General features: G+C 48.1%; 13 protein-coding genes across 13 annotated transcripts; 6 read left to right on the forward strand and 7 right to left on the reverse strand.

The window, feature by feature from the left end:
- Positions 1-5,371: 5,371 nt before the first annotated feature.
- N7443_004293 (uncharacterized protein) lies at positions 5,372-5,775 on the forward strand (the record flags this gene model as incomplete). The annotated part of the gene is made up of 2 exons (XM_056884349.1): positions 5,372-5,475; positions 5,529-5,775. The coding sequence occupies 2 exons, from the start codon at positions 5,372-5,374 to the stop codon at positions 5,773-5,775; spliced, it is 351 nt and encodes a 116-aa protein (XP_056742627.1).
- A 311-nt stretch (positions 5,776-6,086) lies between these two features.
- On the reverse strand, positions 6,087-8,513 carry N7443_004294 (NADH-ubiquinone oxidoreductase 78 kDa subunit; the record flags this gene model as incomplete). Its single annotated transcript, XM_056884350.1, has 2 exons — positions 6,087-6,358; positions 6,413-8,513. 2 exons carry the CDS (start codon positions 8,511-8,513, stop codon positions 6,087-6,089), a joined length of 2,373 nt encoding a protein of 790 aa, XP_056742628.1.
- Positions 8,514-8,515: 2 nt separating this feature from the next.
- Positions 8,516-10,219, reverse strand: N7443_004295 (uncharacterized protein; the record flags this gene model as incomplete). The annotated part of the gene is made up of 3 exons (XM_056884351.1): positions 8,516-9,717; positions 9,775-9,844; positions 9,929-10,219. The coding sequence occupies 3 exons, from the start codon at positions 10,217-10,219 to the stop codon at positions 8,516-8,518; spliced, it is 1,563 nt and encodes a 520-aa protein (XP_056742629.1).
- A 792-nt stretch (positions 10,220-11,011) lies between these two features.
- On the forward strand, positions 11,012-12,144 carry N7443_004296 (ACP S-malonyltransferase; the record flags this gene model as incomplete). Its single annotated transcript, XM_056884352.1, has 2 exons — positions 11,012-11,051; positions 11,108-12,144. The coding sequence occupies 2 exons, from the start codon at positions 11,012-11,014 to the stop codon at positions 12,142-12,144; spliced, it is 1,077 nt and encodes a 358-aa protein (XP_056742630.1).
- A 221-nt stretch (positions 12,145-12,365) lies between these two features.
- N7443_004297 (uncharacterized protein) lies at positions 12,366-13,012 on the reverse strand (the record flags this gene model as incomplete). Its single annotated transcript, XM_056884353.1, has 3 exons — positions 12,366-12,545; positions 12,597-12,890; positions 12,968-13,012. Coding segments are annotated over 3 exons (519 nt in total), but the record flags the coding sequence as incomplete, so codon positions are not given.
- A 537-nt stretch (positions 13,013-13,549) lies between these two features.
- On the forward strand, positions 13,550-14,391 carry N7443_004298 (NuoB/complex I 20 kDa subunit family protein; the record flags this gene model as incomplete). The annotated part of the gene is made up of 4 exons (XM_056884354.1): positions 13,550-13,592; positions 13,646-13,838; positions 13,894-14,249; positions 14,297-14,391. The coding sequence occupies 4 exons, from the start codon at positions 13,550-13,552 to the stop codon at positions 14,389-14,391; spliced, it is 687 nt and encodes a 228-aa protein (XP_056742632.1).
- A 964-nt stretch (positions 14,392-15,355) lies between these two features.
- N7443_004299 (rRNA-processing protein MPP10) lies at positions 15,356-17,473 on the forward strand (the record flags this gene model as incomplete). Its single annotated transcript, XM_056884355.1, has 1 exon — positions 15,356-17,473. One exon carries the CDS (start codon positions 15,356-15,358, stop codon positions 17,471-17,473), a length of 2,118 nt encoding a protein of 705 aa, XP_056742633.1.
- Positions 17,474-17,599: 126 nt separating this feature from the next.
- On the reverse strand, positions 17,600-18,393 carry N7443_004300 (uncharacterized protein; the record flags this gene model as incomplete). Its single annotated transcript, XM_056884356.1, has 3 exons — positions 17,600-17,887; positions 17,917-18,061; positions 18,152-18,393. 3 exons carry the CDS (start codon positions 18,391-18,393, stop codon positions 17,600-17,602), a joined length of 675 nt encoding a protein of 224 aa, XP_056742634.1.
- Positions 18,394-19,212: 819 nt separating this feature from the next.
- On the forward strand, positions 19,213-19,796 carry N7443_004301 (DUF1761 domain-containing protein; the record flags this gene model as incomplete). The annotated part of the gene is made up of 3 exons (XM_056884357.1): positions 19,213-19,228; positions 19,286-19,590; positions 19,662-19,796. 3 exons carry the CDS (start codon positions 19,213-19,215, stop codon positions 19,794-19,796), a joined length of 456 nt encoding a protein of 151 aa, XP_056742635.1.
- Positions 19,797-20,411: 615 nt separating this feature from the next.
- Positions 20,412-21,119, reverse strand: N7443_004302 (uncharacterized protein; the record flags this gene model as incomplete). Its single annotated transcript, XM_056884358.1, has 3 exons — positions 20,412-20,436; positions 20,493-20,998; positions 21,060-21,119. The coding sequence occupies 3 exons, from the start codon at positions 21,117-21,119 to the stop codon at positions 20,412-20,414; spliced, it is 591 nt and encodes a 196-aa protein (XP_056742636.1).
- A 483-nt stretch (positions 21,120-21,602) lies between these two features.
- N7443_004303 (thioredoxin peroxidase DOT5) lies at positions 21,603-22,312 on the reverse strand (the record flags this gene model as incomplete). The annotated part of the gene is made up of 2 exons (XM_056884359.1): positions 21,603-21,952; positions 22,033-22,312. The coding sequence occupies 2 exons, from the start codon at positions 22,310-22,312 to the stop codon at positions 21,603-21,605; spliced, it is 630 nt and encodes a 209-aa protein (XP_056742637.1).
- A 345-nt stretch (positions 22,313-22,657) lies between these two features.
- On the forward strand, positions 22,658-23,282 carry N7443_004304 (putative mitochondrial protein sorting (Msf1); the record flags this gene model as incomplete). The annotated part of the gene is made up of 2 exons (XM_056884360.1): positions 22,658-22,810; positions 22,863-23,282. 2 exons carry the CDS (start codon positions 22,658-22,660, stop codon positions 23,280-23,282), a joined length of 573 nt encoding a protein of 190 aa, XP_056742638.1.
- A 762-nt stretch (positions 23,283-24,044) lies between these two features.
- On the reverse strand, positions 24,045-25,081 carry N7443_004305 (uncharacterized protein; the record flags this gene model as incomplete). The annotated part of the gene is made up of 2 exons (XM_056884361.1): positions 24,045-24,804; positions 24,879-25,081. The coding sequence occupies 2 exons, from the start codon at positions 25,079-25,081 to the stop codon at positions 24,045-24,047; spliced, it is 963 nt and encodes a 320-aa protein (XP_056742639.1).
- Positions 25,082-25,360: the final 279 nt, after the last annotated feature.

Here is a 25,360-nt window from a genome sequence, read left to right on the forward strand (position 1 = left end):
TTAGTCTAGGCTATTATATAGGGCTTTATATAGTAATTTTTAGTCTAATTACTTATTTAGTATCTAATTAATTAACTAAACTATAGTTTAGACTACCTTAGGCTATATATGTTCTAGTAATATAGCTTAAATAAGTATAGCCCTAGCCATAGAGATAATAATACCTTTAGACCTCTCTATAAATAGGTTCTATTCTAGTTAGTAGGGTAGTGATATAATCACCTTAATCCCTTAGTTTTGAAGCTTATCTATATTAATACTTCTATCCCTATCTAGGTAGATCCGTTTAATCTATATATTAAACTAGATTTGGGCGAAATCGATTATTTATTATAATTAGATTTAGTTTTTTCGTCCGATAGTAGTTAATAGGTGGTATTTAGTTATCGGATAATAGATATAGCTTATATAATAGATATTTTTAATTCTAGGACTTAAATAGATAACATCCTAATATAAGATTTCAAACGCCTAATCTCTAATATAGATTTATCGCCTAGAAATCTATTATTTAGCCTTTAATAATAGGTATAGTTTATAAGTGATCTTTTTAGCTAAAAAATAGTCTACTACTATACTAGTTAAGGCACTTTCTAGGTACTTAATCGTATCTAGGCTAGGGTAGCCTAGGCGCTAATACTATAGGTTATCTATCCCTTTTATACTAGATAGCTTTATAGATAATAATAGGATAATAGATTTATCCTACTAAGGCTAAATAGAAGTAATATTAAATAATTTCTATAGATAAAGTAAAAGGGTTATAGGTATATTTTATTCTATTTAAATAAGGGTAATATCTATTTTATCTAATATACTATAGATAGGTGTTCTATCTTCTCTTTTAAGCTAATTAAACCTTTAATTATAGTAAATACTATTCTTTTTAGCCTATTTTTTAGATAAAATATTTAAATAGAAGCGTAGTATATAAAGGGTTTTATAGAGATTAAAAATAGTATTAATAAAAATAGAAAGACTAGACTAATACCTTCTATAGAGGATTTAGTATCACTTACTGTTGGAATATCGACCAATACATATAAGTGGATCTACCCTCTTATTATTCAACATAAAAGAGGACAAAACTAGGTTTAGGCTAGGAAACCCTAAACCCTAGTTGGACATTCATTATATATCCTGGCGCGAGGAAGATGGTCGACAGTCACGTGACCAAATGGACCTTAGCCCTAGAAGAGTAGGGGGGACCAGTCTCCTAGGGGGTGGATGGCCCTTCTTTAGGGGTAAATGGCACTCGCGCTAGGGGGTGTGTATAGGCGGTCAATACCGCCTAGATTCTTGGCTCTTTTCTATGCTGTTCTATCTGCTTCTACCCCGCTTGATCTGCGTTTACTATGCCTTGTCTATGACATCACTGTCTATGATCTATATGCTTCCATTCAGTTCTATCACTTCTCTTTGAGGTATTTCCTTTGGTCCGAAGCATGTGATACCGAGGTATATTTGTCTATAAATACGCGATGAATTACTAGGTAGAAGAATCAGACTTTTCACTCTCTTTGGAAACTGCCTAAGTTCCTTTCTTGCTTGTCTTGCATACAAAAGGGTAAAAGCAACCCTTAGTCAGTGTGATCATTCCTCTACGAGTTAAAGCGTGAATTGTTCTCGTTTAGGCTACATCAGTGTGTAGTCTATCCTAAGAGTCTTCCTTTGTCCAACTTGGACCGACCAGTTGGATAAAGCGATATAAGACACTAAGGGGGTACGCAAAGCCTAGTTGGCGCCACGAACGGCCTCGTGGTATCACCGCCCTTATTGTCCCACACTTACTAATAGGTCGCCTTAGTAGGACGAAAAAATAATAAATTAACAATAATTATTTTTATATATATACGTATTTATAGCTAAATCTTATACCTATATATTAGATTAAATATATCTAGTAGCTAGGTATATAACTATATCTAGATAATCACTTAACTAGCCTTAGTTAGGCTAATACTTCTTTATAGCGTTTTTATATATATACTTAAAGCCTTTATAAGTATACACCTAGTTAAAATAGCCTAGGGTAGCCTAGTTAGGCTTTTATTATTTTAGTCTAATAGATAGGTTAATATATAAATATTCACTAAATAAATAATAGTCTTTATTAGTATCGCTTTTATAATAATATAATTTCTTTTTCCTCTCTATCACTTTACCTTAATTATTTTAATCTAATTATCCTTAAAAGATAATATTTATAATAGGCGTTCTCTTTAGTAGTAAGAGCTTAATTAAATCCCCATATCTCTTTATAAGGATAAAGAATTAATAGGTAGAATTATAAAATAGACCTTATGATATAGTTATATTTGCGAAGATCTAGCTTATAGTCCCTTCGTTAATCCCTCTACCTCTCGCGTTTATTCTAATTAAATTAGTTATTAGTAACTATATTAAGATTAATATCAGAAACCCTTAGATAAAAAGGGAAATCCCTAGCTATCCTATTCGTCTAATTATCTAGGTTAATATACCTAGGTCTATACGCCTTTAGCTAATCTTAGTTAATTTAATAGAGGTAGATATCGTTTTATATAATAGATATAGGGCAGAGGTAAAGATAAAGTGAAGACAAAGTAAAGATAAAGTAAGGATAAAGTGAAGGAATAAGGTAAGGGTAAAGGATAATAATATTAATAATTCTTAGAGGTCTTTAGAGAACTACTGGGCTTATAACTATCGGCCGCGAAGGGAGGCGGATACCACGAAGCTTTTTATAGCGCGAGGTACACTTTTACTAATACTTCCTCGCTATAGACCGTTAGCTACCCGACCAAAGAAGGCTTAATCGGATAAAGAAAGAAAAGAATAAGATAAAGTGTAAAGGGCTTATATACTCTAAATAAGTATAATCTATAATCCTTAGATAAAGGACTAAGAAGAAGGTCTTTCTAAGTAGATAGAAAGGATAGTAAAATATTTAAAGAGAGTAAAAAAAGTCTGTCATTTCTACTTAGTGTCTCGCGCGTATTTATAGACAGAAAGTGGTCAAAGTCACATACTTTATATTAGATAAATAGGATAGAATCAGGGAAGGAAATATAATAGAACTGATGGCGTGATGAGGGATATGTCATCGATCTGGTGGGGTAAAGAGGGGTAAGCGGTTTGGAGGGGTAAATCATGTTCGCATCTCTTTCTGTTGGAATTTGGACCAATGCTACATTAGGTGAAGGTATCCTCTTATTCAACATAAGAAGAAGAAGAAGAAGAAGAAGAAAAGAAAGAGATGCGAACATGATTTACCCCTCCAAACCACTTACCCCTCTTTACCCCACCAGATCGATGACATATCCCTCATTACGCCATCAGTTCTATCACATTTCCTTCCCTGATTCTATTCTGTTTATCTGATATAAAGCATGTGACTTTGACCACTTTTTGTCTATAAATACGCGCGAGACACTAAGTAGAAATAACAGACCTTTCACTCTCTTCAAATATTCTACTATCCCTTTCTATCTGCTTAGAAAGACCTTCTGCTTAGTCCTTTGTTTGAGGATTGTGGATTGTACTCATTTAGAGTGCATAAGCCCTTTGCACTCTATCTTATTCTTATTATTCTTTCTTTATCCGATCAACCCTTTCCTTGGTCGGATAGTTCAACGGTCCGTGGTGGGGAAGCATCTACAAAAGCGTACCCCGCGCCACGAAAAGCTTCGTGGTATCCGCCTCCCTGCACGGCCGACATTAGGTAATCGATTTAAAGAATAATCACAACTATAAAGAATCTATATATTTAGGGTAGGTAATCGATTTAAAGAATAATCACAACTATAAAGAATCTATATATTTAGGGTAGGTAATCGATTTAAAGAATAATCACAACTATAAAGAATCTATATATTTAGGGTAGAAGGCCTATTAGTTAGGTGAGGAAGTATACGTAGGATAAAGGACTAGAGTACTTCCGATCCTCATATAATTTGAGTAGGAATCGTGTTAAGATCTCACTTAAATTCGCATAAAATTATGAAAACAACTATAAAAAGTGCCTAATTAAGCAGCATCACCAATGAAATGTCATACACGTGACTAATCTGCCCCCACTTTGGAAACCCATTGGGGCCCCAAGAACCATTGCGGTTTCTGACCTAGAAACCAAAAACCGCGATGGTTTCCGAAACTGGCCCCAAAAGCCAAACCACGTGTGGTTTGGTTTTGCACTTTTGCGGTTTTTGGCGCAGTCTATCTTTAAGCCCACTCGGCGACCATACGATCTATTGCTTTAGCGTAAGCAGACTACACGTGACTCGCGCTATGGTCGAGAGAAGGGGCTTATAAAGTAACGCGTATTGGCGTAGATCTGCTACTATTACAATTGAGATAATACTTAAGCTCCGTTAGAAGAAATGAAGAGGCGTAACTGAATAATTAATCCCTTGATATCTGGCATTATATCTGTCGGCATGAGAACATGACGGATCTAGCACTAAAAGTGTCATTGGCTTTTTAATCTAGTGGTCAAAGTTTTGACAGTTATGAGCCCGGTTCGCATCTATCCCGGACTTTGTGGTCAGAGGTTCGAGCCACAAGAGGAGCATTAAAAATATAAAACGGTTGGGTGCAAGTGAGCCATACGCTATCCTTACCCGCGAATACCCGTATAGTCAGTCTCATTTAGTCCCTAGGGCCCGGCAGAGAAGATCCGGACAGATTTACCCTAAGCGAAAGACAGAAAAAGAAGACTATTGCCCTCAGAAGAGCCGAACATACCACAGATGAAGAAGTCCTAGGTTTTCCTGCATACAGCAGGATACCCCCTATGATAGGGCGCATCCTGAGGGGGTGTGTCGGCATGAAAACATGACGGATCTAGCACTAAAAGTGTCATTGTCAAAACTTTGACCACTAGACTAAAAATGCCAATATCTAATATGCCTCAAGAGACTTCTTACATTAAAAAATTTATCAGTCATACTGCATGAAATCATGACAGATCGATTTGATTTATATCACTTTATTGTAACAATGCCGATTCAAATACTTGAAAGAGAAGCATAAGTGATAGAGGCTACATCTTCCAGACATCAGAGGTGCTGTGAAACTATTTTAGAACCAGTTGAGCTTCTGCATAAGCTCTACTTCCATGGGATCAAAACTGTTATAATAAGGTTGGTGGGGCCGATTTAGTGTAACCCCCGCATTTTGCCCTCACCGTCCGGGGTATGAGGTCACCAGTCACGCGTGTACTGTGATTACACTCCCTTCGGCCTTCCCCTATCCCCATTTTCATTCTTTATCCATCGTTTTACTCCAAACTCTTAGTAGTGAGCCCTGAGCCCCCTGCTGTTTGGTTTTGACTAACCTTCCAGTGACTCGTTCGCACAAGCTTAATGATCGGGACCACCCGGCTGATGGCATGATTGGAACCCGTGACAACCTGCCTCGTTTTTTTGGCAAGTCCGGCCCGACCGATGCTGACCCCCGCAAGACCAAGAAAGATGGCGGTGGGAAAGGGAACTGGTGAATATACGGTACCTGGAGCATGTAACAGTTCAGATATTGACTACCCACAGGGGTCGCTCTGGTGATGAGGTGCAGGACTATGATTATACCTTGGCCAATGCCCGACGTCGCTCAAACAGCAACACTCAGGGCCTTGCGGAATTTAGAACCAAGTTTGAAACCATCGAGCCCGAGCCTGTCTTTGAGGAATTGGTCCGTGGGTCTTCTGAGGTGGTGGCGAACGAAGGTACAGTCACCAAGGTTGAGAGCACCAGCAGCAATGATAGTGAAATTGAGCAGGGAGGAATGAGTCATTAGGAATTGATATGCCAAAATTATGCCGCTGTGCAGGGGAAAGAAATTTGACTTGTTGATTCACTCGTGCGATGACCGACGTAGATGGAACTAAAGTACACAAGTCCTGCTGGATGACACTAGATTGAATTGATTGGGGGGGGGGGATTAAAAAGCATTGAAAGAAAATTGGTGAAAAATAATTCAATTGTGTCGTACATAATACATATCAGTTGTGTCCCGACTATTGGCGCCGTCGCAAATCATGGAAATAAAACAGAGGATCGCAAAACCTCATCAAACCCACGCCTGCCGCGCCTTGGGCTTTACCTAGATCAGGCTTCGGCCAGGCCGTCCCCGGAGCTAGGAATCGGCCCGGATGCCTGAGATTGTGTGGAAGCTAGGAGATCCTGAAACCAGAAATCAAGTTTCCCAATCTCGATGTATTCGTGCAGAAGTTCATTTTCTCGCATGAGGTCGGCGGCCAGTCGAGCCTTTTGTTCGGGACGAAAGCGTGACAGAAGAAGGTCGGTTTCAGAACCAGCCATGACAGTCTCGGCCGGGGAGAGAGGCATGTAGATTGACTGGATGTTGGTCGTGGATTGCTCTGTCGACAAGATCAGATCAGTGTACTCGTCAACGATTCAGGAAGATGTCTTACCGACTAGGCAGAATGTAAGTGTAAGTCCGAGAGCCGTGTCACGAGCCGCAAAGTCCGAGTCCCCATTTGATTCCTCCGCTGCTTTCCCGCGAGCTGCCCAGTTGTCTTTGATCAGGCATCGCCGCCAGATCAGTTTTCGCAGTGCCGAAACATATGCAGGATCTTGCTGAGCATAGCGACTATGATCAAGTACTCGCAGAGCTTGGAAGAACTCCCGCCCTCGGAACTCACTGTCCCAGTCGTCGGAAGGTTGAAGAGGACCCATCAGCGTCAGCAGGTCAATTGACCCATCGGCACCGATGACTTTTCTATTGACCAGGGTAGAAAGAGCATCGCCTAGGATTTCATGAAGAGATGGACGATCGTGAATGATGTGTCCTCCAAAGTAATCCAGGGCGAGCTCTGCCTCGGCCTTGCGATCAATCGCGCCCTCGAGAACAGGTTTGATATACGAATAGAGTGTGTCTTGGATTTCATCAATCTCGCTGTAATCATCGAGGCGTTTGATGTCCTCCTGCAAGGCGGAGTTTGAGCTCTTAGAGGATTTCTCAAATGAGGCTAGCTTGCCCAGTTTTGCTAATGAAATTTCGACGCGATGATTCCACAGCTCCTTCTCACTGCCGAGGGCGAGCTTCTCCAAGCATGACGCAGCGCTCTTGTAGTCATCTTCGCCCGCCACATCATTAATCCAGCTAAGCTTTGAATATGCTGGCGCTTTCCGAAGGAATCGAGTCACCGAAGATTGATATTTCCGCATGGAAAGCAATGCGCCCGGGTGGCCCATGGAAATCTGTCGTGCGAAGTACGCGTCCGCCCAGGGCTCGCCAAACTTGTCAAAGTACTGGGAGATCCGGTGAACCACATCCGCCTCGCTGTCTGCCGCGGCACTCGCACCCGCCCCGAGAGCGTCTTTGACTGGCAGGGTCTTCACTTCATCTTGAAGTTCAATGATGAGCTCGACCAGAGCTCCCATATCTCGGAACCGCTCGGCCAGGCTAAGGGCATCTTGAAGATGTCCAATTCCTGCCAACTTGAATAGTTGCCATTTGCGCTCCCTGACGTGGGTCAGCTCGATTGAGACACTTGCGTCTGCAAGTTTTGGATCATCCTGCGCACCGAGCCAGCGTGTACGCTCGCGGTGCATCTGGCCGAGGACTCGAAGATGCCGTGCGCTGTTGTCCGCAATTTTCTTCAGAACCCGAGCCTCCGGGGCATCTGCGGTCGATGTCTTTTGTTGGCTCCAAGCTCGACAGCTGTCGAGCTCCAAGTCAAGCAAATGCCCCGCCTCGGTGTACCCCATTTCCCGGGAAGTCCAGAACTCAGGAAGACCCTCGTAACCGTCGGCGAGAACACCGTCCTCGACAAAATCATCACTCAGTCCGTACAGCGCGGCGTGCTCATCACGATAACGGAACGCCGTTTCTATTATGGCAAAAAAAACTTCACTGGCCTCCAGTATCTGCTCCGACAGCTTCCGCGCTTGTTTAGACGAATTTCCCCTGCGGTGCTTGAGGGCACTTTTGATCCATGGAATGATGTGTTCCATTTGATAGGTGTCCCTCAAAAACCACTGTCGTACAGGATCGATCTCGTCTTGCACTGGTTCAGAGCGAGTTTTGAATTTGTCGTTCATAGACTCGATGACATGACCAAGGAGAAGGTTCTCGTTGCTGGCCCCGTGTAGCTCCTCCAGCTTCCACATGGCCCTTTGCGCAGACAACTTCTCCGCCCCCCAAAGCAATTCCCATCTGGCCGAGCGACTCAAAGGATTGCTTTTTCGCGATAGCAGTGATGCAAGGTCGTTCAGCGCCTTTGCCCGAAGCCGTAAATTCTGTTCAACGGAGATTGCTGTGCTAGGGATAAATCGTGATTCCGAACGAAGAAGCTCCCTGCAAATCTCCAGCGAGGCTTGCTCGATATCACATGCAGGGAAGTCCAGCCCACTATCGTCAATCAAATTCAGCGGGTTTCTTGCCATGGTACCGAAGAAGATGGCCTGCTCTAGCTTGTGCTTAGCCGTGACTTGCCCCTCTTCCATGTCATTTTCGGCTGGGTATTGGGGGATCGCACTGACTCGAACGACACCAAAGCTTCGAAGCATCATCACACAAGTGGCGTTCTCATTTTCCGATCGATCCTCTGAACCATATCCCAGTATTTCGTATTCTCTGCCAGATCGAAGGTGAATGATGTCTTGGAAAGGCATGGGAATTTTTGTGAGTCCAAGAGCAGTTGCGAGCTGGGGGTCTCTTCAATGCTAGAAAGAGAAAGAATAATGAGAGAATGCCCGATCAGAATGAAAGCAGTATCCTCTGATTTCGAGACCAAAATTTTAGGCTTCGGCTCATCCTGTGTGGCAGATAAACTGCGAATGTCCACCGCATGAGTTGACATAACACGTGTCTCGCCGCCCGACAAGAAAAGTTGTATCACGAATAAAGTCTTGGATTCCAAGAGTTGGGGGGAGCTGACAACTAGGAAGAGCCGCCATGACTCTTCAGAGTCTCGGGAACCAGATTCCTCAGTCGATTGTTGGACGGAGAAGGCGAAATCCATGATCTTGAGATCCAGTTCCCCGGTGACGTTCACAGAATCATGGGAAATCGACGTCACAATCGCAGCTTTGACATCGTATTTCTTTTTCATGGCATTTCCATGGTGCCAATGAGTATCCCATATCTCCACCAAGCCAGTCGATGTCGCGATGATCACATCGCGTTGGCCTCGCTGACGAGACCCACCTGCGCGAACAGCCGTGACCTCTTTTCTCCAGGAACCGCCTCCGAGGACACTCTTGAGTCCACCCAGAATTCCACCACCCCCAGGGCCCGCCGTGCTCCGAAGGAAATTCACGAGGACAGAAGGCTTTCCTTGAGAGTCTCGGAGACTGATGTGTGCCACTCGCCCAGAGGAAAATGTTGCGATGATTCCCGAAGGCTCGCAGTTCATAACATCCGTAGCATATTCACCAGAAAATAGACCCGGGGTGAATCCTTGGATCCCATTCTGTTTTTGCCTAGACAGACCCAATGATGCAGCGCTTGACACAGTTTCCCAGTAGACAATTTTGCCTGTAGATGGGACGACTACCAACAGACCGGGGTGCTCGCCTGTGGCTGTGGACAAAAGCACACCCAGCGGGACAGCGCCTCTGGGATCTCTGCAAGACTCAGGAATTGAAACTGTGAATGTTTCTGATGGTGATGGTGCCGAGGTAGGAACAGAGTAAGGCCATACAATCGCGTGCGAGCGGGTCAGGGCCAATGCGTGGTCATGACCAGGGGCAAAGAAGCACTTGAGCGGATCTGTATATTTAAAGTCAATCAAATCATCTCAACTAGGAAATTTGAATGGTTAATTACCTGATTGTAAGCCTCGGACCTGATCTGGCAGCGACGGAAGTTGCTCCACAGTGTAGTAATCTGTGCTTGACTTTGCATTGACGGTTAGTTGCCATGATCAGGACCTGCACGCAATCGTCTCCATGAGGTGAGTCATGACTGAAGTTGCACTTACCAAAATGACTGTCCCCTCGAGATCACTCTTGGATTCTTCACTCGGTTTCGTATTGCGGATCGGTAAATGGTAATCGACACCAACAGCATCCGCAGTCGCGTCGTGCCCGTTGACGAGGACAGGAGCCACGGATTCCGCTATGTCGTCCCGGTCCAGGCTCGTGAGGTTAGAGTCACCTGCCTGTCGCAAAACTGATCGTTGGCGTTTGGCTTTAGGCGGCTTGACCGAGTCATCGGAGCTGGTTCTCGGGCGCCTTCGGGGATTGCGCGACGCTGCTCTGGGAACAAACATTTTTGTAGCCTCAAAACAAACTTGGCACTTGACGCACTGGCCGAAGCCAGGAGTTAGAGTGACGGTGATAAGTTGGAGGTGCCCGGGTGGGACAAAGCTGAAATATAGAGATCGAACGATTTGCGCCTTTGGAGAAAGAGAGGGAGCAGTAAATAACAAAAGGTGCTTGGCTAAAGGCGGTGAGAGTGAGAGCTGTCGGGGTCAAGGTAGAGGGTAGAGGGTAGAGTGCGAGCTCGAACTACGATTTTTGAATTATCCTCAAATGGCTTTTTTCTGGGTCTATGCTACTCTACTTTCCATGTTCTTTTCATCACCTGTTTCCTAGTTACCGAACTCAAGTACCCCGTAAGAAAGGTGCTAGCCGTTTATCATCAAGCATATACACCTGGATTTCAATTAGAACGCGGAGTATTCCAATCATTACACTAATACCACGAAGCCATACTGAAGATCTTTGAAATCTAATCTGCAATGGTTGAATATCTGCGCCAGGCCCCAACTCGGGCCCTTAAATCTACCGACGCGCGGAACCGGGGCTCACGTGCAGGCCCAGCCCCACGCGAACTGGACGTAGACATGCTTTACATTCCCGGGTTGCCGGTGGTTTGAGTGAAAGACTGCACTTCTCACAATGCCCATATGTCGTGTTGAGATCATGACGAAGGCCAGGTCTGCCGCGTAACATAGTCGAACATGCTCTCCCTCGTGGATTCGAGGCTCCACCTGCAGCGACTAGTCGGTTGCTCGAGGACTGGGATGACAAGAAGGATAAGAACAACAGCCGTGGCTTCTATGCCCCAACGAGAGCTACGCACCGCTCTCTTCTTCCCAGGTCTGACGTTCCCTTCTGTTCTTAGCTATCAACATGCGCTAAACGCCATTTCATAGGACACGGAGTGCAGCAGGTTGGCATGGCGAGTGTCTGGGTTGACCGCTTCCCTCGCACCTCTGCTAGGTTGCTGGACGAAATGGATTCTATTCTTGGATTAAATCTGTCACGCATCATCTCCGATGGCCCCAACTCTCATCTGAACCGAACGGAGAATGCTCAACCTGCGATCATGGCTGTCTCCGTTCTCATCCTTCGGATTCTCGAGGATGAGTATGGTTTTGACACTGGATCGAGAGTCGACGTGACTTTGGGCCACAGCCTTGGTGAGTTCTCTGCGCTGGTCGCGGCTGGCTATCTCAAATTCGCCGACGCACTCAGATTAGTCCGTCGCCGAGCTGAGGTGATGGCCAAATGCACCCGACACGCGGTCGCGCAATCGGGCGAAACGCATGGAATGGTAGCGCTCATCTGTGAGCCCGATCATATCGAGAGCCTACTCAAAACCGTTCATGAATTTCTCGGGCTGGCCACCTCCCGCTTCGATGACACCAGTCACGCCTCAGCGCCGATTCAGAGGGTGATGGTGGCGAATATCAATTCTCCTAATCAGATAGTGCTCAGTGGGAGCATTGAAAGAATCAGAACTCTTCTAGTGCAACTGCGTCAGTTTGGGGGGCATGATCCTCGTGCCGTGAGGCTGAAGAGTGACAGCCCTTTCCATAGTCCCGTGATGTCCCCGGCGGCTGAATACATGAGAAACGCCATAGAAGGCATTGATATAACCTTCCCATTGAATATGCCGTGTATTTCCAACGTGTCGGCGCTGCCGTTCCGGTCCAAGGAGGATCTCAAGACTCTGTTATCCAGGCAATGCACCGATACAGTGAGATGGTGGGACAGCATTCGCTATCTTCATCAGGAACGAGGAGTGAGACGATGGATTGGCATCGGACCTGGGAAAGTGGGTCGAAATCTGGTTGGCAAAGAAGTTGGTCGAGTGGATATTAAAGGAGGCGGCGTGTGGGCTATCTGTAATCCCAGGGAAATGGAGGACACCTTCCATGACTTGGAGCAGACTGAATCCGAAGTCTGAGCCGGCTGATTACTGAAACGTACGACGTGTCATTTTCCTTATGTACAATTGTCCATATCCTTTCTATATCCTTTCCATATCTTTTCATGCGAGTTTCGCTGGGTAGATAGTAGCCGAATCGACTTGATTCACCGACGTCCTGGATACTGGTTGCAATTGAGCCTTACGTGGGCTTGTAGAATCCACGTATGATTTCTCGGATCTCATCCAATACTGTTTACCCGGCCGGGTGTCCACGCTTCACCGATGCGCTGAACATCAGCTATGAATCGTGGATTAGAAATAGGCTGGCAGCCAGATGCCGAACCTGCTGCTATTCCAGGCGTTGAGATATGATCGTCCGGTGAATAGAATGGGTTCTGCAGAAGTTGGATATACGCGCTTTGCAAGGCTCGAAAGGCCTGTACTGGGTGATTAGCGACTGCGTGGAGAATCGATACACATCAACATACCGGCTTCAGATCGGAATCCCTCAACCCACTAACTGCAGCCCCCGCCGGCTTTCCGGTGTTGGCCACATCCGGGCCGAAAAGGTCCACGATGATCAAAAGCTTCACTCCTGTAGTGGTGAGCCAGCCATAAGCCGCTAATCTCTCGTCAATCGCATGGAGTAGACCCAGGTCCTGGTCAATGGAAGTTTGTTTGCGTCGGATTTCAAATATGTCAAGGCATGAGTTCAAGAGAAAAGAAAAATCGATCGTCGCATCTGTGTATGGGGGGAATAGAGATATGTGCAGAGGGTTGTCCTAGATCTCGCGAATTAGCAATAGACCTATCGGATGTGCTTCTAGCCTCCCCACCACGATCAAGGAAGCTCACATACAGCTTTCCCAATCACTCCGATACAGGCAATCCTTGGATCAGCCATCCTGCGGTGTAATTGAATCGTCCGCGGTCCTTCAAGCTGGGAGAGGGGACGGGTTTCGTGTCCCTTTTCTTTCCCTTAACCCCCGATTTTGTAACTTGCAGTAACTTGCAGTAACTTGCGGTAAATTGATAGACCACGTCTTGACTGTCTCAGTTCCGACAACCGAAGAAAGAATCACCTCATTCTGCAGCTGGAGGTGGCAAGTTGTACAGAACCTTCTGTGTTTCTCCGCGAGAGGTCTAGGAAGAAGGTAGACGCCTGATTGGTGCCTGGCTCGTCGGGCAGAAACTCCGGGGAGCCAATAATCACATATCCAATTCCTTTTACCAACAGCTCACCGCCTTTACCATACACTGAAAACTATACTGGATTTCGCCCAATAATGCACTTGAAATTGCTTACGTGATTCTTCAAAAACCGGGTGTGTACGGCCATTATTCTTACCGTTCCCTTTCAAACCCGGCAAAAGTCCTCCCTAACCTCAATTGTCCGCCACCTGTGAAGCTGCTGGGTTCAGAATCACTCTCTTCTTCAACAATGCTCCCTCTGGCAAGACCCGCCATATATGGCGCCCTGTGCGGTATAAATACAATTTCCTTCCCTCCATTGTCGACGATTCACTAACCGGAGCAGCAGCGCGTCCTCGGCTGGCCCTCCTCCCTCGAGTCCAGCCCATGGCCGCCCTCTCGACATCCACCGTGAAATCAGCGACTGCTCTTGAACGTCAATCGCCTTCGGGCCAAACACTCACTGCATCCGGCAAAGTCCGGAAGGAGGTGGCTCTGCCCAGTCAAGAGAAGAAGGAGGGTGCTATGCAATATGTCTTGTTCGTGCCTCTTCTCACTTTTGCGCCCCCCGGCTCTCCACTGACCTTGTTACAGGACTACGCTTGATCAGGTCGCAAATTGGGCCCGCCAGAGCTCACTGTGGCCCATGACTTTCGGTCTCGCTTGCTGCGCCGTGGAAATGATGCACCTTTCCACTCCCCGATACGATCAGGATCGCCTGGGAATCATTTTCCGTGCCTCGCCCCGGCAGTCCGATGTGATGATCGTGGCAGGTACATTGACAAATAAGATGGCACCCGCTCTCCGCCAGGTCTACGATCAGATGCCCGATCCCCGATGGGTTGTCAGCATGGGTAGCTGCGCCAACGGTGGTGGCTACTACCACTACAGCTACTCGGTTGTCCGTGGCTGCGACCGCATTGTGCCCGTGGATGTCTACGTTCCTGGATGTGAGTTGTTTTCGCAGTTTCCCTCGAGGTTTGCTAATCATAGACAGGCCCGCCTACGTCTGAGGCGTTGATGTATGGCATTTTCCAGCTCCAGAAGAAGATGAGACACACTAGGATTACGCGCATGTGGTACCGGCGTTGAGCTATCGGTGGGATGCGTTTTTATTTTATACTTAACCATTATGCACGATGGACCCGAAATTCAACCCATTCAGCCATCGTGGAGACCTTTTGTCTTATTACATTGTATATCAGCTTTAGGCTTCTGCTTGCGACTTCAATATTTTTTTCAGACTACGAGAGGTTCTACTTGATTTTCCCTAAAACCTTGTGAATGTAGCATCTGCTCTTGGTAAGGAAGACGGCGAGAGCCATCTTCGGGACTTTTTCTGGCCGTGACCTGCAAGGTTTTCTTCGAATTCTCCCCCCGATGGTAAGATATAATTCGATCTCTCTGTAACAGTGAAGCCTGAGATGAAGAAAGGCTAAAACTAAATGGCAGCGTAGACCGAGTTTGTGGTATACTACGAGCCTTGGGACTTAATTCAGTTTCTTTCAATCCGACTTTTTGTCTTTTTGTTTCATTCTTATTACTACCCATTAGCTATGACCTCTCCATTTGGATACGAAGATTGCGCGGCGATGTAGCTGTTGTGTCGGCTCGCAAAGAGATACTTGGACCCGCACAGAAACAGCTCACCCGACTGTCTTTCTTTATTTTCTCAGTTGGCAGTGCTTGTGTGAGTGCCATGATTGCCATATGAGAGGTCACACCGCTTCAGCATAGGGATTTATCGATGCGCAATTGATGAATGCCGACCCGCAGTTCATAGAGAAAAGGAGAAATGGTTTGTAGAAAGGTCCTCTCCCACTGCTCCCGGTGCTCACCTAGGATATCGAGCCACTTGGAAGATATGGGCCGTCAACTTTGAATGTAATCATGGATCCGTGGTCTAGACTAAGGAAATGTGACGGATTGAAGCGTTGAAGTGTTGAAGTATAGAGAAGCCGTGGTCCTATCTTATCGGGGCCCGTGATTGGCTCTCGGCCCGTGCAATAATTTTTCTTTCCTCTTCTTCTTTCTGCATCTTCGCATCCCCTCCATAATGGCGAAAGGAAAAGCCTCTCAGGCCTCACCGGCTCTACCGTCGGCATTGTCCGCCCCTTGGACTTTCCTCCGTCCCACCAACGACCTCCATAACCTCGTTGCAGACTCTGCAAAACGGATTCTTGACCCGCTTGCTGCCTCCATCGTCGAGGAGCAATCTGCCCGCCGACAAGCCAACAAGAAGCGCAAGAGATCGGAGATCGGACTCGACGCGCATCCGCCTCTGCAGTTGAAAAACCTCTACGTGGATGGTTTTACCTCAAACCAAATATGGGAGCAGGCGATCAGAATTCTCGACTCCGCGGGCAGTGAAGTCGAGCGCGATATTGCTTTGCTCGCAGAACATGGCGGGTATCTGTCCTCAGGCGATGAGGAGCAGTCGGATTTATTGGATGTCTCCGACCCTGAAGGTACCGGGTCTGAAAGTGACGACGCCGACAGTATCTTGAACGATTCATCGGAGAACGCAAGCGAAAATGATCTTGACAGGGAGCTGGAAAACAGCTCCGATAACTCGGATCAGGAGGAGTCTGAAGCCGCGAGCCAGATCGACGAAGAAATGAGCGATGACGATGCTTCAATGCATTCAACCGAGGAAGATCCTGGTACCTACGTCGAGGATCGGTTTGGGTTGAACGACGGATTTTTCTCGATCGACGACTTCAATAAACAATCTGAGCAGCTGGAGAGACAAGATGCGAAAGGTGGTGCAGATGACGACGACGACGATGACAGCGATGAGGAAGTGGATTGGCATGCAAACCCGCTCCTTGCTGGATCTGCCATGCCTATCGTCACAAAGGATGTCCCGAGTAAAGAACCCCGGCCGAATGATGACGATGACATGGACGACAGCAGTGAAGAGGACGGGCCGACCTTTGGCAATGTCGATCTAAAGGGCGGCTTCGACTCTGATGAGGATGATGAGGATGCCTCGCATGCTGGGGATGCAGACGCTGCCGGCTGGATCGACACGAGCGATATCAAATACGCCGATTTCTTTGCGCCACCACCCCGAAAGGCATCTTCCAAGAAAGCGCGCGCACTCCCCAAGACACAACCCGCCAAACAAATCATGGATGAAGACGTGGACCGCGCGATGGCTGATGTCCGGCGTGATCTGTTTAACGAGTCTGAAGAAGAGGAAGAGGAGGAGGGTGATGGATTGGACGACTCGGTCGATGCGCCGAATCAAAAATCTACCCATGAGAAACAGAGAGCTCGAATTGCGGATGAGATTCGACGCCTGGAAGCGGCCAACGTCGCCAAGAAAGACTGGACGCTCGCCGGTGAAGCTCGAGCGATCGAGAGACCTATCAATTCTCTAATTGAAGAGGACCTTGACTTCGAGAGAGTTGGCAAGCCGGTTCCCGTGGCCACGAACGAAACTACAGAGGATATTGAAAAGCTTGTTAAAGCACGCGTCCTTGCCAAGGAGTTTGATGAAGTGATCCGCCGTCGACCAGGCGCTTCCAACGTACAGGCTCCGCGAAAGAGTCGATTCGAGTTGGAAGACACCAAGCCACAGCATAGTTTGGCTGAAATGTACGAAACCGACCATCTACGCGCTACCGACCCGAACTACATCGATTCGAAAGACCGCAAATTGATGCGTGAGCATGCAGAGATCGACAGTCTCTGGAAGGATATTAGTTCCCAGCTGGATACTCTTTGCAACTGGCACTACAAGCCCAAGGTGCCCCAGGCAAGCATCAACGTTGTTACCGACGCCCCAACTATCATGATGGAAGAGGCGCGCCCTACGGCTGGCAGCGCTGCCGGTGGACCGTCGGCACTTGCGCCCCAGGAGATTTACGCACCCGGTGATGACGGTCGAGTCGCAGGAGAGGTGGTTCTCAAGACTGGCGCTACCATTTCCAAGGACGAGATGACCCGTGAAGACAAGGCTCGGACCAGACGGCAAAAGAAGAGTCAAAGGAAGACCGACGGCGAGCTCACCCAACAAACCGGTAAGAATGCCGAGAAGCAGCAACTCGTATCAGATTTGAAGAAGGGTGGAGTCAAGGTCATCAACAAAGAAGGTCAGGTTACGGATATGAGTGGAGAGAGAGTTGGAGCAGATGCCAAAAACAGCGCTGATGCTTTAAAATTGTGAGTTGCGACATGATGAGAGATATGTCTCGTCCACGTGTAAAGATTATTAGTCCGTCACTTGCATAATATATCATATCTGCAATTAGTGTGCTTCGCCCTCTTGCCCCCGGGGCGTTGAATGGTCTCTTTAGTTCTTGGTGCGCTTGGGCCGAATGGTGTAAATGAATATGTTATCCCGGTTATACGTTGTGGCGCTTGGGTCATCACGAATCTCCTCGAACTCGAAGGCCTTCTTGGCCATTCTCATGAAACGAAGGTCCGCCCTTCTCCGTCGCTTGAAGCAGAAGTAGCACACCGAATTAGGGCCCAGAAGGCTTTGGAGGGTCATAATGAGGAGAGGAAATGCGGGCTCGAAGTAGACGCAGTCGGCGGCGAGGATCACATCGGGGTTTGATGGCAGATGATCCGGAATGGGCTCCCCCAGTTCAATATTGAAGCAGTCACGGCCAAGTTGAGCTGGTTGAGCTGGATGTTATCCTCCATCAGCGAGAACATGGGTTGCTGGTCGGTAATATGAATTGGCGATGCGACCTCGCATCCGCGAGCCACTGCCAGGCCAACGAGTCCACCTCCTGCACCAAGTTCCACGCTATATAGGAGCCATCAGCAATCGACATCTACAGTCTCGGAATTTCCGGGGTCTCCAGGCCAGACGCGAGGGCTCGAACGGAATACTGACATGGTTTTACCGGACAGGTCCGATGAGTGTTGACTCAACAAATATCTGGCGAGAAAGATACCGGCAGGCCATAACTGACCGCCGCAGCCATCTTTCAGGTCTTCCTTGAGTCGAAGCGGATCTTTCAAGAGTCCGTCAAAGGTGAGAGTGGTGGTACTCGCGAGCTTGTTGACTCGTGATGGAGCCAACGAGTCACTCACGTCGAATAGATCGGGATTCGAGGGACTCACGGGTCTTTCCATGGATATCTGCACCAAAAGATGCAACTGTGCGTGCTGGGGGGGCAAATGAGAATGAACAGACAAAGCTGGCGAGTGACAATCGTGCAAATGCGCCGCGAATCCTGTGGGGCCCTTATCGGATCACATGATACCTGATGAGGGAAGCCTGAGGCTCAAGATGCTCGAGTGAAACCTGGTGGAAGTAAAAGTAGAAGTACGCCTATGTCATAATCATCAATCAGATCGTATCCGGATGCAAATGAAAGCTGCAGGGAATCCGATACAAGTAGCTTCAACATGCAGAAACGGGATAAGGCTCGCTCGTTGGATTGATCTCCATTCTACATCTGCATCTGCGAGCCTTATCCCTATTAGCTAAATACAATTTAGATCTGAATGAGAAGGATCAAGATGAAAGAAGAGTGCGCCCGTGCGCGTTGTTTTGACCTGAGATCGGCATCCTGTGCGTCCCCGTCCCCGTCCCCACGGTGTCACAACCTCCAGATCGAGACCCCAGCCCCCGGGTCCATCTCTGCATTTCCCCAACTTCTCCGGAAAACTAGAACTTGAAACAAGGTCACTTGGCCTTCCATTCCCACTTTTCGAACAGCCGCATTCATCATGCGTTTTCCTTGGTCTTTCCTTGGTCTTTCCTTGGTCTTTCCTGGTGCGTGTTTCAACCATGCGATCTGACGTCATGCCCTCACCCAACACTCTGATTCATGACGACGTCACTCACATTCCACCCTAATCCTGTATAGTTCATAAAGCTTCCTTCTCCCCCCTGACCACCTTTGTTCATCCCCTACACCATCTACGTTGAACTTTCAATTATCCAAAATGACGACCCTACACTGTGAGACTTAACCCGAACCATAGAATATGTCCACGTCTAACCTGGTTTATCCTGTAGATCTGCCCCCGGTGAAGCCCTCCGCTATTGCGATGGGTGCTTTCTTCACCCACACAGCTTCTCTGGGTATTCTTGCTCCCGTGTTCGGTGACACTTACCATCGCGCCCAGGCGGCGAATTCGAAGGAGGAGTTCATCAAATCGAAGGAAGCTGCCGGCGCAGCAGCTGCATGGGGTAGCTCCCTGGTGGGAAGCGCGGTGCAGACCTATGGTGTGGCTGCATTGATCAACGCCACGGGTACCCTCAGCTACAAGGGTGCTGCCTATCTCGGCACTTTGATCTTCTTTGCCAGTTCCGCCCCTAGTGTACGAAACTTCCTCCAACTTCACCCCAATGCTGTAACCGGATTACATGCTAACTCTTATCGTCTTTGCAGTTCGTCAGCCAGGTCTTTTCTGAGAAGCGACCTCTTGACACTGTTGCCGTCGGAGCCGTTTCTCGAGTCTTTGAGACCGTTGGCCTCAGCTTGTTCCTGACCTGGTGGGGAACTCGCACTCACCCCTTTGACTAAATCGAAACGCCACCGGATGTTATAAGCTCTCGAAATATCTCCCTTGATACGGAAGTATCTGACTGGCCTTGATTGAGATTAGATGGGTTGTGAGCCATGAGCCATGAGCCATGAGATAGGGTGATATCTCTGTATCTACAATCAAGTCTTATCTCTGCTTTGTGATTATAAATGAATACCTGGAAAACATTTTTGTCAATTCATCGAGAGCTGCAGCTTGTACACTCGCCACAAGTCTACGGTGCGAAGTCTCTCGTAATCGGCCAAACCGTGCCCTTTTTAGTTGAGCACGAAGGTACCGTAAATCATCGGATCAAGTCAGCCGAATGCTCTTCATCTTCATATAATCGCTGAGTAATATGAGTGCGTACTGATGTAAACTCACAAGGGCGATAAATGCCCATTTCTCGCATGCCGGAAGCGGCATACGGTGAACGTATACGACAGGTGTTTCATGGGGGGGGGGAAAGAGCAAGCAACGTAACGAGATTCACGAACATGGTGAGACATCGGACCAGTCGTTCGAGAAGGAAAAAGAAGGAGTAATTTGATTTGTGACAGAACTAGTGTGCTCCACTCCAGAGCATGTATGAAGATTTCCAAAAAACGATATAATCAAACGAAGCTGCGGCAAGGGTACCTGATTAGGAGCAGTCAGTCTTGAGACACGAGAACGAACACGAAACGATAGCTTACACTGCAGGGTAGGCTTGCTCCTGGCCCATCTCATACTGGGATGAGGAACGAGTGGAAGTGTTAATGTTACAGGGTGTCGGAGGCAAACCATTCGCTCCCAAAACACCTTGGATGCTCTTCTTGTCCTTCTCGAAGAGGGCGGCGAGGCCTCGTTCTTCACCCTGCTCCTTGACATCAACCAACTGCTTCTCGCCAGCCTCTCCAATCTGTAGAACATCATCCTTGGGAGCAGCCTGGTTTCCGACCGTGAGAAGGCCCACAGCATCAGCCTGGGTTACGGTACTCAGCTGCGGGTAGTTTCGTCGAGTGTCGCGCTTCCAATAAGGGTTGTCGGCAAGGTCACCGGCCGGAACCGTGACGGGGTCATCATAAGACAGAGGAGGTAGAGATCCGGGGGTAGGAAGACGGAACTGGGAATTCAGAGGGATGCCGGTCGACCGATTGGGGTCGATGGCGAGAAGGCGACGGATACGCTCCCAGACACCGGTAGATCGGACGGAGTATTTCTGCAACCCATAAGTGTCAATCTAAGCCTCGTCACCAAGCCTCAGCCAGTAGAACACCTACCTGAGAGATCGAGACGACATTGGATGCCGTCTGGGCGACTTTCAGGATATCGCGAGCCATGCTGCAGACTCTGACCTGTACAACTTGGTGAGTATCGCTTCCTAGGCCTTTCAAGTACCCAAGGGGTGGGAGGCCGGGTTTCAGCCAACGGAGCTGTTTGACTCACCACCGAAGATCGTTTCAATCCGTCAATGGTTCTGTTACGACCTGGAAGATCACAATGCGGCACGTCAGGGCTACTCCGGAGGTGCGACCGGGCGCGGATTATAATGTCGCCGATATCTCCCGAAGTGGGTGCATTACTAATAACTGGGTCTCCAGGGTCGGGAAGCCTCAGGTGAGGAACATAATACTCTATGGCCTTTGAGATCATTAAAACGCAGAGCTCACTAATATCCGCCGACATTGATGATCTCACAATCCCTCGCCGGTGAACAAACATGACGTATTGTTACAGATCGCCATATCGCATAGGGCTATAATATTGCGCGCTAAGACTCACGGTTACGACAGCTAACCCCATTTCACGTTCTATAGACTCAATTACTTTGCCTCACTAGTGTCCGCATCCTGAGTGTCTTCCTTGGCTCCCTGTGCCACCAGCTTTTCAACAGCATCCACAGTGGCGTCAGGGCCACCAGCCTCTCGGAGCAGCACCTTGCCCTTCTTGTCCACAACGAAGACGCCTCTGGTAGTTCCCTTTGGGCTTTTCTTAAGACCAATAGCACCGATAAGGGTGGCATTGGAGTCGCAGAGCAGGGGGTAGGAGAGTTTCTGTTTTGTTTTGAAAGTGGTGTTGGCCTTGGTGGAATCGGCTGAAAGACCGTAGATAGACAGGCCCGTCGATGTGAGATGCTTGTGGTTGTCGCGGAACAAACAAGCTTGCTTGGTGCCTGTAGAACTGTGAGCAATGTGGGTCAAATTGTGGCCGTGGTTCGAGACCATTCGGGCATGAGTAGGGTTGGGCACATACAGCCAGGGGTTGAGGCTTTAGGATAGGTAAACAGAACCACACCAGATGTGCTATCATCCACAAGCTTCTTCAGAGAGGTCTTTGTGCCATCATTGGTCTCAATCTCACCACCGAAGCCCTCCAGGTCAATGATATTGTCCACTTGAGGAACAGTTTGCGCTGAGGTCTGGTTCTTTGTATCATTTTCTTTGGGCTTCGGAGCCGGTTTGGACTTCTTGGCAGCAGCATGAGTTGGGGCTGAGACCGAAGCCTGGGCCTTGCGCTTTCGCAGTTCAACCATTCTGTGGGGAGGATTTGACGGGGGTGAAAGCAAAAGCAGTTGTAGCAACTACACTCGACATTGTAGCTCACCCCGAAAGCTTAAGTGTGAGATGACATAAGCATGCTGGGTCCTTCCTGAAAGTCCCGACCCACGGCTCTTCTTTGGTTCGCCCTGACCCGCGTAGAAAAACTCGATCTGACGTTCCTTGACGATCGCCACCGACACCCACTTCCCCATCGGCCCCTTGAGAGCCTGACTCATCTTTCTGTGTTTTCACTTGCCACTTCACACTTGTTCACACTTGATTCTCTGTTCAGCACCTCTGTCTTTTCATCTCCAGACCGTCTTTGACGAGCGCGCACCATGAAGGTCTTTTCATCTACTTGCACTTTTGACTACTCTTGGGACGAGGTGTCAACCGCAAACTGGCGAAAATATTGCCCATGGAATGACAAGGCCACCCACGTCGTGGGTGTAGACACGCTCTCCCGAACGATCGACCCTCAGACCGGTATCGTGAGTGGCATTCCAAGAATTTGTACACTGAACCCTGAACTGACCTTCGTAGTTGCGAACTGAGCGTCTTATAACTTGCAACCAGTCGGTACCTCAGTGGGTTCTCTCTCTCTTTGGCGGCAGTGCCACCTCCCACGTGTACGAAATATCTTACGTCGATCCCGCCGTCAAGAAGGTCACCATGTGCTCTACCAACCTGACCTGGTCGAATGTGCTCAGCGTCCGCGAAACGGTTGTCTATCAGCCATCGTCGATTCAGCCCAATACCACCACTGAATTCAGCCAGGAAGCGAAGATCACCGCTCTATGCGGTGGGTGGCAGAAGATCAAGAACAAGGTCGAGGAGGCGAGCGTCGAGCGATTCCGGGAGAACGCCTCCCGTGGTCGCGAGGGGTTTGAAACCGTCCTCGAAATGAGCCGTCGAGTTTTTGGGGAACAACGAGCTCTCGAGAGCCAAAGACTGCAGTCGTAAACCTGCATTGTTAACCCGTCGACATTCTCAAGCTTCGCCTCTCTCTCTCTCTCTCTCTCTCTCTCTCTCTCTCTCTCTCTCTCTCTGTTATTGCATCAAGCGATTGCATATTTTGGCGTTCCTTCCCAGCATTTCGAAAGCATACGGCGTGATTTGGAGTTTTCTTGGGTTCCATTTTCCATGTTTTTTTCCCCCTCTTTTTATGTCCCTTCGCCAGGGGACCCTTTGTGTTATGAATACCACGCCAATGCTTCAATATGCGACATGGTCTCAACAAAAGCCTCATGATTTACAGCGAGTGGCTATATTGTCTTTTGTCGTTCACACCAGCGAATATCCGCCGTTTTATGGCATAGATGCATAGAAGAATCTAAGCAGAATGCGATTTCTTATTTCTGTACAGCTGGACCAAGGAGACAATGTACATGGGTCCAAACAGATCGCCATGATTAATCTACCTTGGCGTATTCAACGAGGCGATGTAAGTGATGTCATGAAATAAATCAAATACGTTTTTAGACCACTATGAATGCTAGTAGGCTAATAGGAGGTATAGAAGAACTCAGAGAATAACGTATTCACATCCATTCACATCTCCTTGGTCCTGTCGTATAGGCTGTACAGCAGGAGTTGTCTTTCCGTATGTACAATATATATATTAAAAGTTTCAACCCGAGAAAACCCCCAAGCGCCACTCGTAGATCATTCAAAATCGTCGCTTCGAGCCGTTGTCAAATATGGAACGCCAGTACTGGAGAAAATTCATCCCAGCAGACCCCCTAGAACCACTCGACTGACTCCAGACAGTTCATTTTTGACACCATTCCGGCTGGCATCTTCAAATTCCCGCACTGCACCCGCTACTATGATCTTTCGTAATTTGGCATCAGCTTTGGAAAACACTTCCCCGAGTGCAACTGAGCAGACTGACGGCGATGATACCAACGCCGTGATTCGACTATAAGAGTCAATCAGCACATCGCAAAGAGTTGAAAAGGTCTCGAAAAAGTCGGGCTCAAAGGGCAACGAAGGTGTCAGGAGGTAGGTGTATTCTTCTCCAGGGAGAAGATCAGATGATTCAGTGAGTGGGAACGAGATGACCGAAGCCGCTGCAGAAGAGGGCGACGTAATATTTCCCGCGGCATTCTTCAAGTCAGACGGGTCGCTCGTCTGCATTGGCAAACCAATCTCCGTTGCAGAGCTGGCTCGCCTAGTTTTTGTGCCTGCCTGTGCTGCTCGTTTAAATATCTGGGGTATGCGCGCTCTGGCGAGGCTCGAAGACGAGCTACCGTCAGGTGGGTGGACTTGTTGGAAGGTTTCAAACTCGAGGAGGAGGGCGTTGAGGGCTCGTAAATACTCAAATGGAGTCGAATTCACGTCAAGAATTGGTGGGAGGGATAGGCCTAGGAGAAGGTAATTGACAGCTCGACGAGAGAGCTTCCGAGACTCGAAGTATGGCAGACGGCCAATATCCGCGCGAGAAAAGTGGACCGTATTAAACCAGTAAACCCGTCCTTCCAGGCTAGATGAGAATCGCACCGGTTAGTTGCCGCGGTGTTACCGATGGATCGTCCTCATCGGACAAAGTCTACTAACGCTTTTCTCAGGTAGTCCAAAGTTGAGATCCTTTTCGCAGCCATATCGTGGATCTGCTGGTAGATGGCACCAGCACTCTGGGGCCCGAAGGGACCTCCTCCGCTCGTCACCGGAGGCATTCCACCGTGAGGATTATCATGGCCCCCAGTCGACTTGGCAGTATCCCTTCGGGTCAAGTTTGGGGCGAATGAGGACGAGATCATTGTGGTCTGCGGGGTGTCTCGTTCAGGAGATCCCAGGGGATATGACAGATGACGGAAAGGGATAACGAGGTTCGCCTGGGAGGGAGGAGGGAAGCGAGAAAACCCAGGCGAGATTGAGGAAGTAAAAACAAATCGCCCGAGAAAGTTAGATTGACGGACTCGAAACTGGAGGAGAAAGAAAGGTGACTCTCAGGAGATCTGGAGTTCGGAGTTCTCCACACACGCCCTTCCGATCCTTGCGGCCAGCATGTAATTTGTTTGTCTCCGCTGCCCCCCTCC

The sequence above is a fragment of the Penicillium atrosanguineum genome, assembly GCF_028827265.1.
Source record: "Penicillium atrosanguineum strain IBT 20685 chromosome Unknown utg000003l_segment0_segment0, whole genome shotgun sequence".
NCBI classification, from domain to species: Eukaryota; Fungi; Ascomycota; class Eurotiomycetes; order Eurotiales; family Aspergillaceae; genus Penicillium; species Penicillium atrosanguineum.